This window comes from Nannospalax galili, unplaced genomic scaffold (assembly GCF_000622305.1).
Source record: "Nannospalax galili isolate Female #2095 unplaced genomic scaffold, S.galili_v1.0 scaffold169, whole genome shotgun sequence".
Taxonomy (NCBI): domain Eukaryota; kingdom Metazoa; phylum Chordata; class Mammalia; order Rodentia; family Spalacidae; genus Nannospalax; species Nannospalax galili.
The window spans coordinates 3,391,359-3,413,689 of record NW_008360327.1 but is presented as its reverse complement, the minus strand read 5'-3'; the positions used below and the strand labels follow the sequence as shown (position 1 = coordinate 3,413,689).

The window sequence follows — 22,331 nt, the reverse complement described above, 5'->3', positions numbered from 1 at the left end:
TTTATACAATGGAGTTTTACTCAGCAGTAAAGAAAGATGAACTCATGAAATCTGCAGGTAAATGGATGGAACTGTTGTACTAAGTGAAGTGACACAGACTCAGAAAAAAAAATCAATGTATGTTCTCCCTCATATGTGGATCCTAGAACCAAACCCTGATAAGTGAGTATGTATCCAGACATAACTACAGGAACCAGGATAATGGAAAGGAAACAGGGAGGTAAAGGAAAAGAAAGAACCTGAAAGAGAAGAACAGTAGGCAACAGGAGTTACCAAGGGAGATATGGATAAAAACTGGGTTAGTTTAAGGGAGGGGGGAGAGAAGGGTATACAAGGAACCTAGGGGATAAAGGGAAAGAAGGAGCTCAAGAGAGGTAGGACCATAGGAGAAAGGTATTATTAAGGGAGAAAGGGGGAAAAATAGGGGCACCTTAATTGGGGAAAACATGATGGAGGAGTTAGACAATGTCAGGGAAAAATAATGCCTAGCTAGTTTTACAAACCAAAGGGAGCCATATTAGTCCAACAACCTACTGACAAATTATACATACCAGATCAAGAAATATATGTCTAGACAAGATTTATCTGAGAACAGTTGGTCTTTGCCCAAGATTTAACTACATGACACACAGTTATTAAAAGTAGTAGACTGGTGGAACTAACCTTCTTGGATGTTTTTATAGACACACTTTGAGGCCTATACTAATTTGGTCAGAGGGACATAAAGGACAGTTTTTGCTCCTTGCCCTCCTAGGTCGACTAGTCTCGACAAAATGCCCTGTAATTGTGGTGGTTCACCTGTCCTCTTGATCAAGGAGGCCTTGGAGACCCCCACGAGATGGACTTGAACCAGTGTCCAGTCTACAAAGAGGAGGGTCAACACAGAGGAATCATTTCCTCCAGGCTTCCAAGCAAAGCCAGCCATGGTCGAGCAAGACCTTTAACTTATCTTTACATAGGTGGAATTGGTAAAAGAAAGGAGCCAGGGGCTCCTCCCAAGCCCATGTGATCCCTGAGGAAAAGATCCTCAAACGACCTTAAAAGTAAAAATAAATTGGTTTATCTGGGCCAACTGTATGACCTTAAACACCCAAGAGGAAAGTATAACCAACAATTAAAGGGGACAATATAATTTTTTAAGAGTCCATACGTTTAACTAAAGGCTATAACATAACAAGCAACAATGCCAGATAGGAGATACCTTCTTTTGAGTTGTTGGCCTGGGTGGACCAAGGGACTCCCAGATAGTAACCCAGCATAGAACTGGGAAAATGAACAGCAGACCCCAATCTTATCTAAAGGAATATTGACAACTGACTGCTACTTGATGAGGAACAGCTGACCTTCCTAAAACAAAGACCTCTATATAGGCTGACTAGATTCACCAGACAGACAAGTAGTGGGGAAGAGCTGGGGGTGCCGACAACACAGCGGACAGTAGCAGGGATGATAGCGTATAAGGGTTCTAGTGGGCGGGGGGACTATGGGAGGGTGCCATCTGGGAAGTGTGTGTATAGTTGAATAAGATGGTTTGGGATATTCTGTGTGATATACATACACAAAAAAATCAACATATTATAAAAAATGAATTATATTTGAAGAGAAAGCATAAAAATTTACATCATGTTAATTACTAGAGGTGATAAACATTACCATTGAAATCTACCCGATGACACAGGTGCCAAGGATCTGAGTGCAACCGACCATGACTAATAATAATCAGATACATACAGATTAGAGATGCATGCACCTACATCTCAGTGTTATTAGCAAAAACAGAACATGTGCAAACATCTAAGTGTTAGTAGCATTAAAAATGTAGGAAACAACAATTTTAAAATGAAATGGAGATCTTTAAAGGTTAAAAACTCATTGAACTTTATGTCTTACAGGGTTTATACTGAGTTCAATATTGTATAACTGTATTAATTCAACAGTGAGCCTAAAAATTTTATAGCCACTTTTCAAAGAGATGTATCTTTGCTCTAGAAACTTTTATTAAGTATGTTAAAGTTGTAATGAAATGCTTCTTCTAAAAAATAAAAAATATATATAATAAAAAAATAAAAATAAACAAGTCCAAAAAATTAATTAATTAAAAAATGATCATATCTTTTCTTACTATAATAGTGTTTTAAATTTTAATGTTATCAGGGCTGGAGAGATGGCTCAGCAATTAAGAGCACTGACTGCTCTTACAGAGGTTCAATTCCCAGTACCCACATGGCAGTTAACTCCAGTACTGGGGAATTTGACACCTTCTCTGGGTGTAGGCACTGCATGACACAGGTGCACTTACACACATGCAGGCAATACATTCATACACATAAAATAAAAAAATAATAAATAAAATTATTTTTAAAAGTGGTACTGAAAGAGAGAGCACCATCACTTGGGAGGTGAGGGCAGTCACAATCAGGAGGTCAAGGTTATCCTCAGCTGCACGGGGAGTTCAAGGCCAGCCTAGGCTACATGAGACCCTCTCTCAAAAAACAAAAGTAAAAAGAGATAAGAAGAGAAAAGAAGAGAGGGAAGGAAGGAGGGAAAGAAAAATGGAAGGAAAGAGGGATGGAGGAAGGACAAACAGACATACTTTTCTCCATTCCTCCACATGACTACATCGAAAATTCCAAAGCACTGTTGTGCTGGATAGCTTTGGTGTCAACTTGACACACCTGGGTTCCTCCATTGGACTAGCCTGTGGCCACGTCTGTAGGGGAATTTACTTGGTTGTGAGTGATGTGGGTGATGTGGCCCATGTGGGTGGTGCCACCCCTGAGCACGTGGGCCTGTTAAATAAGAAAGCAGGTTGCACATGGGCCAAGGAAGCAAGCCAGTAAGCAGTGTTCCTGCATTGCTTGTGCTCCAGCTCCTGCCTCCAGGTTCCTGCCCTGAGTTCCTACCTTAGGCTCCCTGATGAACTGTGACGCAGAAGATATAAGATAAATAAACCCTTTCCTCCCCAAGTAGGTATTGGTCAGAGTATCTTGCCACAGCAATGAAGAAACAAACTAGAACAATTATATATAAAACAAACAGGACTCTGAACAGTGAGAGTTCAAGACAGACTGGCTAGTAACCCTGGCCAAAGAGCAAGCCCAAAGTGAGTCTCCTTAACTCGTACGCCACAGACTCAGTACCAAAGACACAGGCAGCCCCAGAAATAGAGTCACAAAAATTTTTTTCTTGTTTAAAGTCTGCTCTCTTTAGCCAAAAGACTAGGAAACAGGCCGGTCTAACAGAACATAAACATTTAGAAAATAACCAGTCCCCTGAAGCTAAACCTGAGGCTCCTATCAGCAAGATGGCTCAGTGGATAAAGGTTCTTGCTGTGTGTGCCTAGTGACCTGAGTGATCCCAAGAATTCATGTAAAGGTGGAAAGAGAGAACTGATTCCACAGTTGTCCTCTGACTTCCACATACATGCCATGGCATGCACATTCACACATATCATGAAACCCACAGCCACACACAATAATAATTTTTTTTAAACTAGGGCTCCCTCACACATGCCAATAAAGGCCAAATGGAAAGCCTAAACTTTCATGGCTAGCAGGCTATAAAGAGACTGACCCAGCTCCCCTCCAGAGAAGACATCAGAGGACAAGAACTGGGACTTTCATTCTCTCCAGGAAGTAACAACATCAACACAGTGCAGTGGAAACCTGGAAACCACACAGGGGACCTGGACTTCTACCCCTACTAGACAGTAATCAGATCTCCTCCCCTGTTGGGTGATAGCAGAGAAAGTCTAATGGAAGAGTCAGAACTCTTGACCAGAGCCACACCTACTCTGTGGTCCTAGTAGCCAGGGGGAAACTGGACCTTTACCCACAGATAGCAGTAATGAGGCAATGCCTCCTCCCTGAGCTGTAGTAGTTCCACAGAAAACCAGCTAAAACAGATTGAAATAATCCAGTCTTAGTATATCTAAATCAGCTGACTATTACCCAAACTAAGAACTAGAAAATATATCAAACTAAATGGATGAAGGTCATCAACTCAGTATCAAGATGACAGAGATGTCAGAATTATCTAACAAAGATTGTAAACGCATTCAACAAGAACTACATCCCGAAACAAACGGAAAAAAAATACACAGCATGGTAAGAGCATGTATTTGCTACTTGTCTCCTCACTGTGACCAAATACCTAACAAAAAGCAACTTATGGGAAGAATTTTTTTTTGGTTCACAATTTCAGGGAGTCCATCACAGCAAGGTGGACTTTATGCCAGCAGAAGCATAATAAATTTGATAAATTTGAATAATAAAATATATTTAGCTAGCCATAGTGGCCAGTTGGGGCTACAGGGAGATCCAGTCTCAAAAAAAAAAAAAAAAAAAAAACAGGAACAACAAAGAATTTAAGGGGCCACTGAGATGGTTCAGTGGGTAAAGGTACTTGTCAACAAACCTGGTGGCATAAATTTAATCCCCAGGACCCACATAGTAGACATACAGAAACAATTCCCACAAGTTATCTTCTGACCTCTGCAAGCCCACTGTGGCATACACACACACACACACACACACACAAACACAAACACACGCTACTCACATGTGCACATAAATTAAAAAATAAATGTAATAATTTTTAATTAAAAATATAGAGATGGCTGGGCATGGTGGCGCACACCTTTAATCCCAGCACTTGGGAGGCAGAGGCAGGCAGATCTCTGTGAGTTCAAGGCCAGCCTGGTCTACATAGTAAGTTCCAGGACAGCTGGGGCTACAGTGAGACCCTGTCTCAAAAAAGACCAGAAAAATATATAGAGAGAGATTATATAAAGCTACTTTGAAAAAAATGGATGTTTTATTTTCTAACCAATTAATAGATCTACCTGTCCATATAAAAATATTGATTTTCTGAGTGTTTTAATAAAAATTCATTTTTTATTATAAAAAACAAAAAGAATAAAAAGAAAAGGGATCTAGGCCAGCATATTTCAGATACCTATACATTCATGTTTATTATGGCACTACTCACAACAGCCAAATTAATGAATCAGCTTAGGTGTTAATAAATAGATGAATGGATAAAGAAAATGTGAAAATATAGTAGCATTATAATGGAGTTTTATTCAACCATAAAGAGAATGAAATTATGTCATTTGAAGGAAAAATGGATGGAACTGGAAATCATCATATTAAGAAAAATAAGCCAGACTCAGACACATATTATTTTTCTCTCACATGTAAATTTTATATCTCATGCATTTTACCAAAAAAAAGAGTAATGGAGGGCCAGGAAGATGACTCAGTGGGTAAGAACACTAGCCACAGGACTAACAATTTGAGTTCAATCTCCAAGACCCACATGATGGAAGAAGAGAACCTATTCCTGCAAGTTGTCCTCTGACTTCCACATATATCCCATCTCACACACACACACACACACACACACACACACACACGCCTCTTTCTCTCCCCTCTCCCACCCCCACATACACACAAACGATTTTTAAAAGATTTATAAAGAAATGAAAACACTTTAAAATTTTTTTTAATTTAGTTGGGGGCGGGGTGCGTGTCATGGCATTCATGTAGAGGTCAGAGGATAACCTGTGGGAATTGGTTCTCTCCCTCTACCATGTGGGATCCAGGGATCAAACTCAGATTGTCAGGCTTGGTGAAAGGTGCTTTTACCCACTGAGCCATCTCACCAGCCTGTAAAACACTCTTAGATGAAAGAAAACTACATATGACATGAAAGTAGAGGAAACTATTTAGGAAGAGGAAAAGATCTAACAGCAGCTGTAATAAGGTATGAACATGGTTAAAGTATCTGATATAGTTAAATAAAAATGCCATTCTGAAATGTATCACTTTATACAATGAATATACCCTAATGATGTAAAGGAATGAAGAAAAGTCAGAAAGTAGAATGGCAGTTGACAGGAGCTAGGGAAGGGGAATTGGTCATGTATAATTTAATGAGTCAGTTTCAGGCTCACAAAATAAAAAGCACTCTGGAGATGAATGGGGTGATGGCAGTACTACATTATGAATATATTTAATGTCACTGATCTGTACATTTAAAAGTGATTAAGACAGTTGTGAACACCTGCACAAGATTGGGCTCATCAACATTCTGTCATGGAGGAGGGAGGGGCTCACTATACCCCACTCTTTCTGAGGATTTATAGGCAGTTAATGGTAGCTGCAGGGGAGAGATATTTTCTTCAGTGGTGTAACCACGGATAAGGTACTCATGCTCCTGTAACTGTAAATAATCTCTTGTCCATGTTCCTATAAGCAACCCTAATTAAACTCACTGGCATCACCAAAAAAAAAAAAAAAGACATGAAAAGAGAAGGGGGACTAGGTAGGAAAGAGAAAAGGAATCAGAGTGAGTGGGAGGGTAACAGAAGGTGACTATAATCAAGATACATTATATAATATAGGGAAATGCCATAAAGAAACCTATTATGTGTAACTAATACATGTTAATAAAATTGTTGAGATAGCAAATTTTATGTTACATGTGTTGTATCATAATGAACAAAGTAGGAAGAAAAGAATTATAGGGAAATTAAGACAGTCTTGATAAAAGAAAGCTAAGAATAAAAATTCACTAGGAGACCTATCCTGAAGTAAAAAGAAGTTCTCTAAACAAAAGAAAACTATACAAGAAACTTTGGAACATTAGGAAATTACATGGTTAGCATGGTGTTTGATCTCAGTTGTCAATCTGATGAGATCTAGAATCACCTGGGAGATGCCCCTTGGGCATGAATTTCTGGAATTATCTTGATTAGGATAATTGAGCTGGAAAGACCTGCCCATTGTGAGTGGTACCATTCCCCGGGCTGGGGTCCTAGACTGTCTAAAAAGGAGAAAGTGAGCTAAGCACAGAATTTATCACTCTCTTTTCCCCAATGCAATGTGATCAGCTGTTTCAAGCTCATCCTGTCTTGACTTCCCCACCATGATGAACTGTATTTATGAACTGTGAGCAAAATAAACTCTTTTTCTCTTACATTGCTCTTGTCAGAGTATTCTATCAAAGCAGCAGGAAAACAAAGACAATGAGGGAGGATAAAAGCAAATACAATAGTCTTTGTTCCTCCTCTCAGATTTTCTAAATTATTTTGTCAGTGGAAATAAAAATTACAACAGTAATACTTGGTTTGGCTGAAATGACCCCAGGGGCTCATGTTTTGAAGGTGCGTCCCAAATGCACCAATGTTCAGGGGTGGCCTCTAATGGAAGATTTTGTTGTATTCAGAGCTAACAGATACATGAGAAACTAGAGTGAGCGCCCTAACAACTTACCCCTATCTCATCATGGATTCTTAATAAATTACTTAAAGGGAAGAAGGTTTTTACAATTTCAAGATATATTAAAACATGAAAGCGTCACTCAATAAAATAGGCAAACAATCAAAATTCAGATGCCACAGGGTAAAAGCTTAAACACAATAAGGCAAATGGCATCCTATAGTATACATGCTTTATACCATGATCAAAAACATCTAAATGGACTTGGTTGTTTTTCCTAGGGAGATGAACAAACATCTATTTACCCCAGATCAGGCACAAACCACAGACCAAAGAGATGATTCCATCCAAGTCCAACTTGGTAAACTAATGAGTTTAATTGGGGTTATATATGGGAATATTGGAAAGGATTTGCCTATAGAAGCATGAACAACTTAGACGTGGCTGGCTATATCACAGAAGAAAGGTCTCCCCCTTCCCCAGAGCTGCTGTCTGCCTATATATCCTTGGGGAGGGGCATGGCCTCACAAGGCCCCTTTGATCCGTTCATGATCACTCATTTGCTGCCCTGTGAACCCTCCCTACCCTCCATGAAGGGATGTTAATGGCCCCAATCTTGTGAGGGTCTCATGTTGGCAGTCACAGCTGCTCTGACTTCCAGAAAGCAATGGTCATGTCATGCCCAGAGGACAGAGTTCTACAATACCAGGTTACCAGAAAGAAAGCATGATTGCAGCTGTACAACTGCATTCCATCTTCAAGCCTCCCAAAGCCTTAGAAGGAAAGCCAAACCATTAAGATTCTTTTCCTTCAAACACTACGCTAATAAATAACATTACTGAAATGTTACCTGAGTATGTTCATACTCAGCACAGAACTTCAGATAATGTTACTATTTCAAAAAAAATAAGCAGCAAGTGTGACTCACATCCATAGTTTTCTTAAACTGTGAGTTCCTTTGTTTATGGGCAGCATCCATTACCGTTTCTGTCTGTGAAGAGAATAAAAGTACTATTAATAAAAATCATAAATTACTGTTAACAACAACTTATCTTGAGGGCTAAGCATTCAACATGGATTATTAGGACCTTACATTACCCAGAAACCAAATGTGCTATTATCTTCACTTCACAAATGAGGGAAGTACAGAACCCAGAGGCTAAGCAATTTGACCAAGAACTCATGGCTAGTTAATGATGTCACTTGTCTTTGAACTTGGGCACTCACACACCAGATCCTGAACACTCAGACATCATGGAAATGCATTGGTTACTGCAGGGCACAATATTCAGTGAATATAGAACCAAGGAATTTTGGTTTCCAAAAGGAATTTTAAATTTAGCTGAGTGTGGTGGTGCACACCTTTAATCCTAACACTTGGGAGGCAGAGGCAGGAGGATCTCTGTGAGTTCCAGGCTAGCCTGGTCTACATAGCCAGTTCCAGGCCAGCTGGGGCTACAGGGAGACCTTGTCTCAAAAAAAAAAAAAGGGAATTTTAAACTTCTAAAGTACCATTTATAGTTGAAGAGTGCCTCTATTCTGGAAGTTATGTCAGCACAGGTAAATTGAGAACTTAGCATATTCTTTACTAAGAACTTGCCAGGAGACTAGGAAGGGAAGAAGTATCTGTAGCACTGCTAACAGAAAGTGCTCTTCCATCCTTTGCCCCACATCTAGTCCAGCAAATGTAACCCCCCCCATAAAGTTCACTTAAGTGCAATTCCTTCATTATAATTGTGATGGTAATACTTCAGTAGTTAAAATAATGCTAATAATAAAGATGTACCTCTCAGACATAATTATACCAGCTCCCATTTATCAAGCACTTAGGTGCTAAGCAATTTTTATGATCACAGTACTGTTTCTGTGTAAGTACTACATCTCTACTTTCCTGATGGCAATGAACTTCATGAACCCAAAGTAAGAAAGTCAGCAAATAATAAAGCTGAAATTTGCAACAAGGAGCCTATTTAAGACTGAAAATGAAATTCAAATGAAGTTCCTACTGTACACATAAAAAATTTTTTATTACCATACCAGACAAGCATGGATGGATTTTCAGGATATTTGGATAAAATACTTGAGGTGGTCTCACTTGAAATGGATTCATGAAATTCCCCTGGGAAAGCCCTAAAGGCCTTCAGAGAACCCAGCATTCATCTTCTAGTCCTCTCTGAAAGAGAAACACCAGGAAGTGGCTATTCATCTGCTAACAGTAAAGACAATGTAGGCACAGAGGCAGGGCTCCAACACCAGTCCCACATTTTAGATCCCCATAGCAGCGAGGGAGCTGAGGTTCACACAGGCGACTATGTTCCTCTGCTAAGAGGAAGAACTACATGTACTTATTTAATAATTGCTACTGCTTTTCCCAGGCTACAGGAGCAGATCAATTAGCAATGCTGTTTTTGGGGGGGGTTTGCCTGGGTCCTTTTAACCAAAATATACACTGTGCTACTTGTGCAGTTGAGAGCTGCTATTGTTTCATGGTTGATGGCCCAAGATAGTTTTCCTTATCTCCAAGTTCTACATGGCGCTTGTTTCAAGCAACTGTCAGGTGTTGAGTGGTTCATACTAGCCAAACCTTTTCACCTCCCTCTGCCTTAATGGGGATACCAGGCATTTGAAAGTTGTCAGGAACACAAAAAGCAGTCATCTACTCTAAGCAGACGGGGTCATTCCTGGGTCCCTAGGGGTGACATGCTTTTGCCCAGTGAGGGAGTTAGTGCTGATACTTCAGGTCCATCTCTGTCTGCTGCATGACCTTGACTTACGTCTTCTCTTGTCCATGCTCACTTATAGGTTGTTCCACTCATGGTGATCCCAGTGAGCCCATGTTCTTATGCAGGGCTTTTTGAGGAAGATGCTTTTCCTGGACTCAGGCTTTTGGTTCAGTTCAGATTAAATCCAATGTTAATGTGTTTTATTATTACTAATACAAAGGACACAAAAACTCAACCATCTCTTCTGTATGGTGGGAGAAATAAGAGGAAGAGGAGATTTGTGAAAACCTAAGAAACTCTGAGGCAGATTCCTGAAATAGTACTTCTGTCATACTCAAAGACAGTTCTGGACTCAAAAAGGAACCTCAACACCCTCAAACATCAAGATACTTAAGAATGAGACCCAGAGACCCCTCTTTACCCTGCCACCTCAGGAATTGGAGGCTTGCCTCTCAACACCTCACCTAATGGCTTCAGCATCAGGATGACTTCCTCCAGGAAGCTTTCCCAGTCTCAGAGATGAGGTGTTCTCACTAGGTATTTGGATGGGACCTTCCCTTCCCCTACCACTACATAAGAATTGGCATGCTTTATCCTGATTGAGTCTGTGTCACATCAGTCTGTCTGGCTATGCTCTGACCTTGTGAGAAAATAACATGTCCATCTTGGTGCTCAGAAAACACTACTTGTGGTAGTCAGGAGCTATAAACATCTCAGCATCCATTCTACCCATACCTCTACTGCCCCAGATTACTAAAAGTAATCAATGAGGGGACTGGTGAGATGGTTCAGTGGGTAAAGACACTTTCAATTCTTGCAAGTTGTCCTTTGACTTCCACACGTTGCACTGTGACATGCACATGTGCAGATACATGTACACATGCCATATATAAATAAAATGTAATTTAAAAAGACATTTTAAAGAAATCAACTAGGGCTATAGACAGAGCTCAATGTTAAGGGTACTTGTTAGCATGAGCAAGGCCCAGGACTCAAAACCCAGTACCATGAGGGAAAAAAAAAGAAAGAAAAAGAAACCAGCTGATGAGTTTCTTTCACAAGTGGAAATAGCTTGATTTCCCAGAAGTGGAAAACCAGAGCGAGCAGTTTGACCATTAAAAAAGAGAAGTTAGCACTGACACATTTTCTCCTAAAGTTCTTTAAAAAAACAAAAAGTACCAAATATAGAAGTGGTGCCACCCAGAGTTCACTGAAACCCTCATAATTACAATTTCATTAACAAACTTCAGATTTTTCAAAGTTTTGAAAGTGTTCTGCTGGAGAGGGAACTGGAGGTGAACACTGCTACTCTACTGTTCATAGCACGTTCCTCTAACAACTAGATGTATGGAACTTACTAAAATGAGTTTCAAAAGCCTTGCAAAATTAGCAAGTCTCCCCAAATGGCCCAGGCTACTCAAAGACACTTGGAAACATGAGGAAATGCCTCTTATGCTGGAACCATATATGCATAGACTGGTGTCTAAGGAACTTTGCGTCTTTTTAAATTTTTTTACTGTTCCAAACATTTCCTTATTTTTTATTATCATTATTTAATTATGTGTGTATTTGCACACACGCATGTGTGTGTGTGTGTGTATGTGTGTCTGTATGTCTGTATGTGTGCCCATGAGTGCAGGTGCCTGGGGAGGCAAGAAGAGGGCATCAGAACCCCTAGAGCTGGAGTTCCAGGCAGCTGTGAGTCATCCAACATGGAGGTACAAAACCAAACTCAGGTCCTCTGTGGAAGCAGTTCTAATTGCTGAGCCATCTCTTGAGCTCCCAGGTACTCCTCTAAAAAAAAAGTATTTTCCCTAATGAGGTGGCAGGCCTGGCAGTGTCAGATGTGCACAGCATACGTGTTATTTCTGCCAGGTGCAAGCCTCAAGCCTGACACACAACTTGAGAGAAGATGTGAAAATACTTGACAGGATGCTCCTTAAACATTTATGTCTGCCTTTTCTTCCTGGTAAGAAGCACAGCACAAGTACAGGCTGAGAAATGGGAAGAAGCAGTGGTATGCGAAGAGCAGCTTATGAGCCAGGCACGGCAGCTCACGTCTGTAACCTTAGCACTTGGGAGGTAGAGGTAGGAGAACTCAGCTACATAGTGAGTTGGAGGCCAGTCTGGGCTACATGAGACCCTGCCTTAAACAAACAAAATTTAAAAAGCAGCTCATGAAATGACCTTAGATTTTAGACAGGTAGGTTCTTTTTTTTAATGAATTTTTCTTTTTTGTATTTTTTTATGTTTATGTATATGACTGTATTGCATGCATGTATGCAAGTGCCCATGGAAGTCAGAGGAAAGTGTTGGATCCCCTGGAACTGGGTTAAAGTTGGTTGTTAGGTGCCATGTGGGTGATGGGATTTGAACCTGTGTCCTCTGCAAGAGCAGCCAGTGCTCTTAACCTCTGAGCCATCTCTTCAGCCCTGACAGTCAGGTTCTTAAGACACTGCTACCAACTGATATGCTAGTGACTACCAACCTAGACTATTGAGCCTCCAACTTAGAACTTCAGACAAAGCTGTTCAGATTGAAAAGTTATAGTAGAATCAGCCTTAACACTGGCTGTTGATAGGATACGCACTATAGAAAACAACCTCAGGTACAGTGAACAGCCTAAGGTTTCCAAAAAGAATCTCCAGGGGCTGGAAAAATGGCTCAGTGGATAAGAGCACTGGCTGCTCTTGCAGAGGACACAGGTTCAAATCCCAGCACCCACATGGCAGCTAATAACCACCCATAACTCCAGTTCCAGGGGATCCAAAGCCTTCTGACCTCCGCAGGCATTGCATGTCACAGGTACACTTACATACATGTAGGCAATACACTCATACACATAAAAACAATAAAAATAATAAGCAAAAAGGATCTCCAGGAGGGATGACAAGTTCCCAAATGCCCATATACACCTGTTCCAAGAGAGTGGGTAGAAATCTTTGAGTGCCAGATAGGGAAGAGTTTGTCCCCACTGTGAGGCCAGCCTCCCAGTATTGAAGTCTTGGTACAGAAAGAAATTCTTGATGGGCTCTACTTAGCTACAAGGTCACCGTGCATGTACAGTTCTTTCAGGAACAAAAGGGAGTCAAGAACAAGGCATGGTGGCACACACCTTTAACCCCAGCACTTGGGAGGCAGAGCAGAGGCAGGTGGATCTCTGTGAGATCAAGGCCAGCCTGTACTATATAGTGAGTTCTTGGCCAGCTGGGGCTATAGAGAGATCCTGTCTCAAAAAAAATTTTTTATTTTCATTTTAGGGGATGAAGAGATGGCTCAGTGGTTAATAGCACCGGCTGCTCTGCTAGAGGACCTGGATTTTATTCCCATCACCCACATGGCAGCTAACAACTGTCCATAACTCCACCCTCTTCTGACCTCTGTGGGCATTGCATGACATGGGTACACTAACATACATGCAGGCAATACACATATACATAAAAAATTAAAAAAAATAAATAAAAATTAAAAGGAATCAGAATCATGGCTGATCTAGTCTACACAACACTGTACTATAAACCTGGCTTTCTGCTTTACATGATCCCTTTAAGCCCCTAAACATTTACCAATTTTATTATAAGAACTCTTATTTTCTCCCATCTCCTTCCATAAACTAAAGTAAATCCTGCTGTGGGGTTTGAATGAGAATATCCCCCAGAGGCTCCAAGTATTTGGACATTTTGTCCCTACTTGGTGACACTGTTTTGGGAAGTTTTAGGAGGTGGGGCCTTGCTGGAGGAAGCATGGCACTGGAGATGGGAAGGGGGCTGAGGGTTCTTAACCCTTGCCAGATTTCCAGTCACTCTCTACTTCCTGTGCCTGTTTGAAGATGTGATGGCTCTGATTCTGCTCCAGCTGTGTTTCTGCCATGCCTCCCTCACCATTATGGACCCTTACCCCTGGAACTGTGAATTCAAATAAACTCTTTCTTCTATAAGTTGCCTTGGTCATGGTGTCTTATCATAGCAACAGAAAAGTAACTAATACACCTGTCCATGAAAAAGAGCCTCTGCAGAGCTGATGTGAAGACAAAAAAAATTTGAATTTCTCAAGGTCACAGTTTCTCCAGTTATAAAACAGAGTTTATCCTATTGCATTATTATTCTGGTTTGTTTCTTCATTACTGTGATAAAACACTCTGACCAATACCAACTTGGGGAGGAAAGGGTTTATTCGGTTTACATCTCCTGGGTCACAGTTCATCAGGGAGCCCCAGGTAGGAACTCAGGGCAGGAACCTGAAGGCAGGAGCTGGACCACAGGACATGAAGGAACACTGCTTACTGGCTTGCTCCCCTGGCCCCTGCTCAGCCTGCTTTCTTATACAACACAGGCCCACCTGCCCAGGGGTGGCACCACCCACCGTGGGCTGGGCCCTCCCACAGCATTCAATAATCAAGAAGATGCCCCACAGATATGGCCACAGGCCAGTTCAATGGAGGCAATTCTCCAATTGAGGCTCCCTCAACCCAGGTGTGTCAAGTTGACACTAAAGCTATCCAGCACAATTATGAACTTAAAGGAAAGCAAGAGTCTCCTCCACTTCTTCACCTCTTCCCACTGCCTTGCCCAGAAGTGTGATCTAGAAGCAAGCCGACTAGGATGTGCTAGATTTCACTGAGGGGGGCGGCAGCAGATCTAAAAGGAGACATGCAAGCGGAACACCTGAATCCTCTAAGACTTTATCTGGGTTGTTGGTGATTGAACGCAGGCCCTCAAGCTTATGAGGCAAGCACTTTAGCAACTGAGCTCTCTCTTCAGCCTTCCTGTAAGGATTTGTAAAAGGAGGACTAGCCTGGGATACAGAACATAAATTCCTATACAGAGTCCCCACATAGAACTCCAAAAAATAATTTCTCGGGACAGAAAACGAGCATGACTCTGTTCTGCATGGGAGCCAAGGTGAGGAATTTAGTAACGGACATGCCTGAGAATTTCTACAGGAAGGTGACGTTTTAACACAAACATAAAACCAACCTTTTTCCGCTGTAGCTTTTGCTTTTCCCTGAATTCTTCCATCTTCCTGGCCTCTTCTCTTAGAGTCTGTGCAAGCTGAATGTGACATTGGGCCACATTGTCTACTTCTATAAAAAGAATTTTCAAGTAAAAATATGTCAAGGTCCACAGATATCTAAACTCAAATATATACAACTATTCAAATTATATAGACACAATTCCAGAGTGGCAATGTAATCAAGAACAATTCACTTGGTCACCAACATTCACTGAGGTTCTGCATGTGCCCAATGTGGCACCGACCACCAAGACCTAAACTAAAAGTCTTTAGCTTAGCTTCCCGCCACTGTTACGAACAGTGTATGCCCAGGGCTAGGGGGAAAAATGGAGCCAAGGTTCCATCTCATAAACCTATGCCTAAAGTGGGACAGTTCACGTTAATCGTCAAGTTGATACAACCTAGAATTACATAGGAAGAGAGTTGCAATGAGGGACTGACTATCCTGAGTTGGCCTGTGGATATGTCTGTGGGGGACTGTCTTAAGTTAATTGATGTAGGATGACCCTATCCACTGTGGGATGCCATGCCCTAGGAAGGGGGTCCTGAACTGTATGAGTGGAGAAATCAAGCTGAGCACAAGCAAGCAAGTAAGCAAGTGGGCATGCATGTAGTCGTTCTCCACTCGTAACCATGGATGTAATGTGGCTAGCTGTTAAGTTCCTGTCACTTTGACTTTCCTCCTATGATGGGCTCTAAGCTGGAACTATAAGCTGAATAAACACCTTCTCCACTCACAGCAACAGAAATGAAACCAGACTGTTACTAACAGCACCACAACAAATGTGGTTCTTCATCCTCTTTAGACAGCCTCCTGGGTTCTTTCTATCTCTAACCTCTCAGGGGCTTCAATATTTATTTTTTAAAAAGGTCATGCAACATTTTGGTCTCTAATAGTCATTTCAGGACAGAAAGATGTAATGGTGTTTGTTCCCTCACTTTCAAAGATCTTTATACTCAGCATGGCTTATCTTTATAAGAGAAAAAGAAAACTCATATTTTGCTTATTCTAGGAAAACAAGTTGCAGAGCTAGAAAGATGGCTCAGCAGTTAAGAGCACTGACTGCCACTCTTCCCAGCCAACTGTATGTAATTTGACCCTAATCACACATGGCCTCCTGGCTTTGGGGAGGGCTAAAGTATACAATCTGCAGAGGCTAGGAAGAGAAGGCATGACCCATGCTGAGTAAAGACTATCCAGTGTGCATACCCTCAGGTCATACATACACCTCAGCAACCCCTCAATTATCTTGGTAAGTAAGCTTGATAAATTCATTGGTTTCCCAGTAAAACTTTAATGAAACATTGACTTGACACTAGAACCTTAAAAAGGAGTAAGCATTGCTTAGCATCCCCAGGAAAAGAAGTTTCACAACCAATGGAAAATTTATTTGTTAATGCTATTATATCTCATAATTATTAAAAAAAAAAGAAAATGAGAATGTAAAAGATGTTAAAAGAATATGGGAATGAAGATATTTTCCAAAATAGAAAAAATGAGAAACCCTCCCTAAGCAAGTGATAAAGGTCTGTTTAGGTTTGTTATGATATATAAAGGATGAGACATATTTAAGACATAGATAATCTTTAAATTTCTATGGTCATAGTTTAGTCAACCAGTTTAAGGAACAAAATATATATCTTGTCAAGGTTTATCTGAGAATATTTGCTTTTTTACTCAAGCCTTATCTACATAGCACATGATAATTAAAAGTACCAACTAACTTTATTGGATGTTTAACAGCCATACTTTAAGGCCTATACTAATGACATCAGAGGGACTTAAAGGACAGTTTTTTGCCCCTTGCCTTCCAAAGTTGACCAAGTTCCAGGGGACTATGGAACATCTCTCAAAATGTCCTGTAAATGTGGTAAGTCACCTGTCCTCTTGTTCAGGGAAGACATGGAAACCCCATGAGATGGACTTGAACCAGTATCCAGTCTACAAAGAGGAGGGTCAACTTAGAGGAAACATCGCATTCATGCTTCCAAGTGAAGTCAGACATAGTTGAGCAGGACCTTTGACTTATCTTCACATAGACGGAACTGGTAAAAGAAAGGAGCCAGGAGCTCCTCCCAAGCCCATGTGACCCCTGAGGAACAGATCCTCAAATGACCTTAAGTAAAAATAAGTTGATTTATTTGGGCCAACTGTATAGTCTTAAATACCCAAAAGGGCCGGGCATGGTGGCACACGCCTTTAATCTCAGCACTTGGGAGGCAGAAACAGGTGGATCTTTGTGAGCTCAAGGCCAGCCTGCTACATAGTGAGTTCCAGGAAAGCTGGAGCTACAAGGAGACCCTGTCTCAAAAAGACAAAAGACACCCAAAAGGAAAGTATAACCAAAGAGTACAGTCATCAGTGTACTTCTTTAAGAGTTCAAGGGATTACACTTCCCAGACATTAGGCTTAAGTCTATATAAAAAGTTATTTAGACAATCATTTCTCATTGAGGATTTTGTTCCTAACCAGAAAGTGCTTCCCAGATGTAAGACTTCAAATCTTGGTCTCCAATACTGTAGTGCCCACCTACAGCTAAGCGAGATAACCAGCTATTGTTCTAAAATGATGAATAAATTTGTTTTCTCCCCCTCTCTAGAAGCCTTTGAGAGGGAGCTGATACTGATTCTAACCACTCCAACAGCTATCAAAATACCTGAGAGCAAATCCTGAATCCATCACTCTAGAGTCCAGCCTTGGAAGACAAAAGAATAATGAGGAAGAACCCAATAGTGGGATGCTTTTGGAAGCTCAAGAAATTAATGGACTTGCATATGAACATGTGAAAAATGCCCTGCTCTGACTTTTTTCTAGTTCCCTGTCTAGAACTTGTAATGCTAATTACTCTTGCCTTTACTTCTCCTTCACATCTCCTATTACGACTCAAGGACTTTCTTTTCCCCTTAGAGATAAGAGTTATACAATTTGGGAGTCTTTTAGCTAGATCCACTGAAGGGGTACTCCAATTGCCTCACCCTGAGTCCCTTTTCAGCATGGAAGCCAGAGCTGCTGTGTCCCGATTCCCTATTGAGAATTTGGGTAACCCCTTCAGAGGATGGCTTGATAAGAATAGGAGACAGGAATTGGCTAGGCAGTTAGAGCAAAAAGATCCCAAAGAAAAGCAGCCAATTTCTTGGCTAAAAGTCAAAATGTCCTTGGACCTCTTAGCAACATACTCTGTTCCAAAGGCCAAAAATGTCAAAAGTATTTGGGAGCTTGTATCTAATCCTTAAAAGATTTTAGGGTTACCTCTTCAGAGGGGAGAATGTTAGAGTACCCAAAAGCCCCATATAAAAAAAAAATGAAAGAAGGGAAAAAAAAAAGAAAAAGGAAAAAGTGATGGGGAGATATGGGAGGTGTTGGAAGGGAGGGAGTGGGCATGGATTTGATCAAAATGCCTTATATACATGTATGAAATTCTCAATATATTTTTTGTAAAAGTTAAAAAATAAATAAATACATAAATAAAAAGAGTCAGCTGGGTGGTGGTGCATGCCTTTAACTCGGGAGGCAGAGGCAGGTGGATTTCTGTGAGTTCAAGGCCAGCCTTGTCTCCATAGTGAATCTAGGACAGCTGGGGCTACAGGGAGACCCTGTTTCAAAAAGACAAAACAAACAAACAACAACAACAACAAAAAAAAAGAGTCAAGGTGGCAAAGAAAGAAATCTGGTCTAGAATACTGGGTTCATGCATAGTTTACTGTGTAGACCTGAATCAACAGCTTGACATTTGGAAGTCTGGAAGCTTCAATTTATCTGCTCTCTAAATATACTTACAATAATAAAAAATGTCATTAAAAGTATTCTGTGAAGAGTAATGTCAGTGAGGAACTATGAGGCTCCTGGGTGAGAGAAGAAAAATAATTCCAAATACCATAGCCTCAAGCCAATGAAAATTTAATGCTCCTTAAAAACCACATAGCTATCTGGAGTAGAGTCATAGATGACACACTAATATCAATTTTTATTTTACATTATACTTTAAACTTAAAAAACAAGGTCTATAAAAGCCTGTAGAAAATAGAGCAAACAAAATTATCTGATATTTATCTTTTTGATTTGGAAAGAATCCTTATGCCTCAGGACTTAGAAAATTCTAGTTTGCATAGGAAAAATAATTTGGTTTTAATCTTGAAAACTTTTGACATTTTTTTATTTTTGGTCTTTTTGAGACAGGGTCTCCCTGTAGCCCCAGCTGTTGACTTTTTTTTTTTGGTCTTTTTGAGACAGGGTCTCCCTGCAGCCCCAGCTGACCTGGAACTCACTATGTAGACCAGGCTGGCCTTGAACTCACAGAGATCCGCCTGCCTCTGCCTCCCAAGTGCTGGGACTACGGGCGTGTGCCACGATGCCCAGCTAAGGATGTGGGCTAAGATGCATAGACTGGACTTCTCATGTGTTTTACCTGTTCTCAGCTTTCCTCTTCCAAGATTTACTCTGTCAGTGCTGTCAAGTAAATTACCATGATGATATTTTCCAAAGGCCAAGTAAGAGAGGAGAAAAATATGGGTTTTTAAATTACACCTATTCTGGGGTTAGATTTTTAAAGAAGTAATGTATCAATATTCTAACAAAGTTATAGAAAATTCCATAAATTACATCAAATGATTCTTCAGTTTAATAATAGTTCTATCACAAAATAACGTTAAGTAGCCCAGCCCGCGCTTCTGCAGAGCACATGGAGGGCTTTTACAGATTCCATGTACTGCATTTGCCTGTGTGTAGGAGCATGAATAAAGTGCTCACTGCAGTTTAAACCAACAAGATCTATTCGTGAGAATTATAAAACTTATTTTTGTGTTCAATACAAATAGAGGCAACATTTCATATTTTAGGTAAGAGTTTTGCATGGCATCTGCCCTGTCTGGCTGTTGGAAGCCAGTGCAAATTATGGAAAGCCAGCTTTCAGAATTGGGAATGGAAGATGCCAGAAGCTTGGTGAACAGGAACTGTGACATGGGAATTTTGGGGATTCATGTTTTAGTGATAAATTCATGCAGCCTTTCCTTTTATTTTCCATGTGAAGCTACCCCTTCAGCCCACAGATGGTCTCTTCAAAGAGCACAGTATATCACAAGAGTTGGAGACATTCACCTGTGAAGACTGCATTTCTGAACCAACCGATGTGTCCTCTTTCCTGTATCTATGGCACTAAGATTCCTCTCCTCAGTCCATACTGGGTGGAAGGTGGCCTGGGGGGGGTGGCCAGGGGACACAGCGATAGTCTACCTTCCTTTGTAACTCTGCATATTCCTTTTCACCCTATAATGATTCAAGTGTCTGCTCCAGGCTTGAGTGTAAGCCTGGGGCTCATTTGCTGAGACTCCTAAACATGATAGGTATCACTGTAGAGGCTTAGATATCACATAGTAGAGGCTTGACAGCCTTTACCAAGCACCTCTCTATCACACTCTTACTGTTGGAAAGTTCAGTTGTCTTGGTGAAGGAGGCGCTTTGCACTTTATCTTCCTAAAGAAGATGCAGAAGCTATGACAATGTTAAACACTAGCCAGGATGAATGGAAGTTCCACTGAGCTTTTAGTTCTAGATGTATGGAGTAGGAAAAATGAACTCAAGTACCTTTCACTGACACCTCCATAAAAGTGGGAAATTATTTGTTTCCAACAGTTTTAGAGAAAACACATTCAAAATACTGCGGTGATGTACAACAAAACATAAAGTTGCAAATATGAACTGCTTGTCTCTTTAGTATGATTTAAACTTGACTACAAGAAAATGCCACATTCCGTTCTCTTTCTAAGGAAATCACATATTTCCTTATAAAAATAAACAATACGAAGGTTTCAGGGGAGGGAAAAAAAAAAAGCACTGGCTGCTCACAGAGAACCAGGGTTTGGTTCCCAGAACCCACATGGCAGCTAACATTTTTTTGTTTTTGTTTTTGTTTTGTTTGAAACAGGATCTCACTATGTAGTCCTGGCTGGCCTGGAACTTAATACGTAGACCAGATTAGTCTCAAACTCACAGGGATCCACCTGCTTCTGAGACCTCCTGAGTACTGGGATTAAAGGCATGTGCCACTATGTAAACCACTAACATTTTTTTAATTAAAAAATGTGTTCTGAGGGAGTTGGAGAGATGGCTCAGTGGTTAAAACCATTGGCTGTTCTTGCAAAAGACCCAGGTTTGAATCCCAGCATCCACATGGCAGCTAATAGTCATTCATAACTTCAGTTCCAAATCCAATGCATGACATGGATGCACTTACATACATGCAGGCATAACACCCATATGCATAAAAATATATAAATAAATAAATCAAAAAAAATTTTAAACGTGCTCTGAAAAACAAAATAAAGTAAAATATATGCTCTGGCCTCATCCTAGAGAGATTCTAAACTACTTCCACAGCATATTACTACTTACATATATGAACAGGCACATATATATTATATAGTTGCCTCTAAAGTACATTTGAAATAAAGTGCATTTAAAGGTCTGATGAAATATTCACCAAGAACTACTTATTGCTGAGATATAAAAATTCCAGTGTTTGGCTGAAGAGATGGCTCGGCAGAGAACCCAGGTCCGGTTCCCAGCACCCACATGGTGACTAACAATCATCTGTAACTCCAGTTCCAAGGGATCCAATGCCCTCTTCTGTCCTCTGTAGGCATTGCACAACACGGGTGCACCTACATACATGCAGGCAATACACTCATATACATAAACTAAAAATAATAAATATTTCTTAATTCCAGTGTTTACTGTCTTCTTTTGTGTGAGTTGTCTCATTTGAACTTTAAATACATCATTTAAAATTATTTAATATTTAATTTATTTGATATATTATTTTAATAAGAAAAAAATCAAACTATTGGGGATTTTTTTGGTTTGTTTCTTTGAGACAGCATCATGCTGTGAACCTCAGGCTGCCCTAGAACTGGTGTTCCTCCTGCCTCTACCCCAGGAATGCTAAGATTCCAGGTATATACCTGAACTTTAAATACATCATTTAAAATTATTTAATATTTAATTTATTTGATATATTATTTTAATAAGAAAAAAATCAAACTATGGGGGATTTTTTTGGTTTGTTTCTTTGAGACAGCATCATGCTGTGACCCTCAGGCTCCCCTAGAACTGGTGTTCCTCCTGCCTCTACCCCAGGAATGCTAAGATTCCAGGTATATACCCCCAGCCTAAGCCACTAAAATTGTTTTTTTTTTTTTTTTGAGGGGGCGGGGAATAGAAAGCAAGTAATAGCAAGGCCAGACACGGTGGCACATGTCTTTAATCGTAGCACTCTGGAGGCAGAGGCAAGAGGATCTCTGTGAGTTCAAGGCCAGCTTGGTCTACAATAGCGAGTTCCAAGCCAGCTGGGGCTACAGGGAGAGCCTGTCTCAATAA

At 40.5% G+C, this 22,331-nt stretch overlaps 1 protein-coding gene across 1 annotated transcript in view; it reads right to left on the bottom strand.

Annotated features, from left to right (window-relative positions):
* Pstpip2 (proline-serine-threonine phosphatase interacting protein 2) overlaps positions 1–22,331 on the bottom strand; it is a 122,817-nt gene that overhangs the window by 25,404 nt on the left and 75,082 nt on the right. The window contains exons 5-6 of the mRNA XM_008825914.3: positions 14,923–15,029; positions 8,152–8,214 (exon numbers count right to left, since the gene is read on the bottom strand). Coding sequence (XP_008824136.1) covers positions 8,152–8,214; positions 14,923–15,029 — 170 coding nt within the window. The remainder of the gene's footprint in view (positions 1–8,151; positions 8,215–14,922; positions 15,030–22,331) is intronic.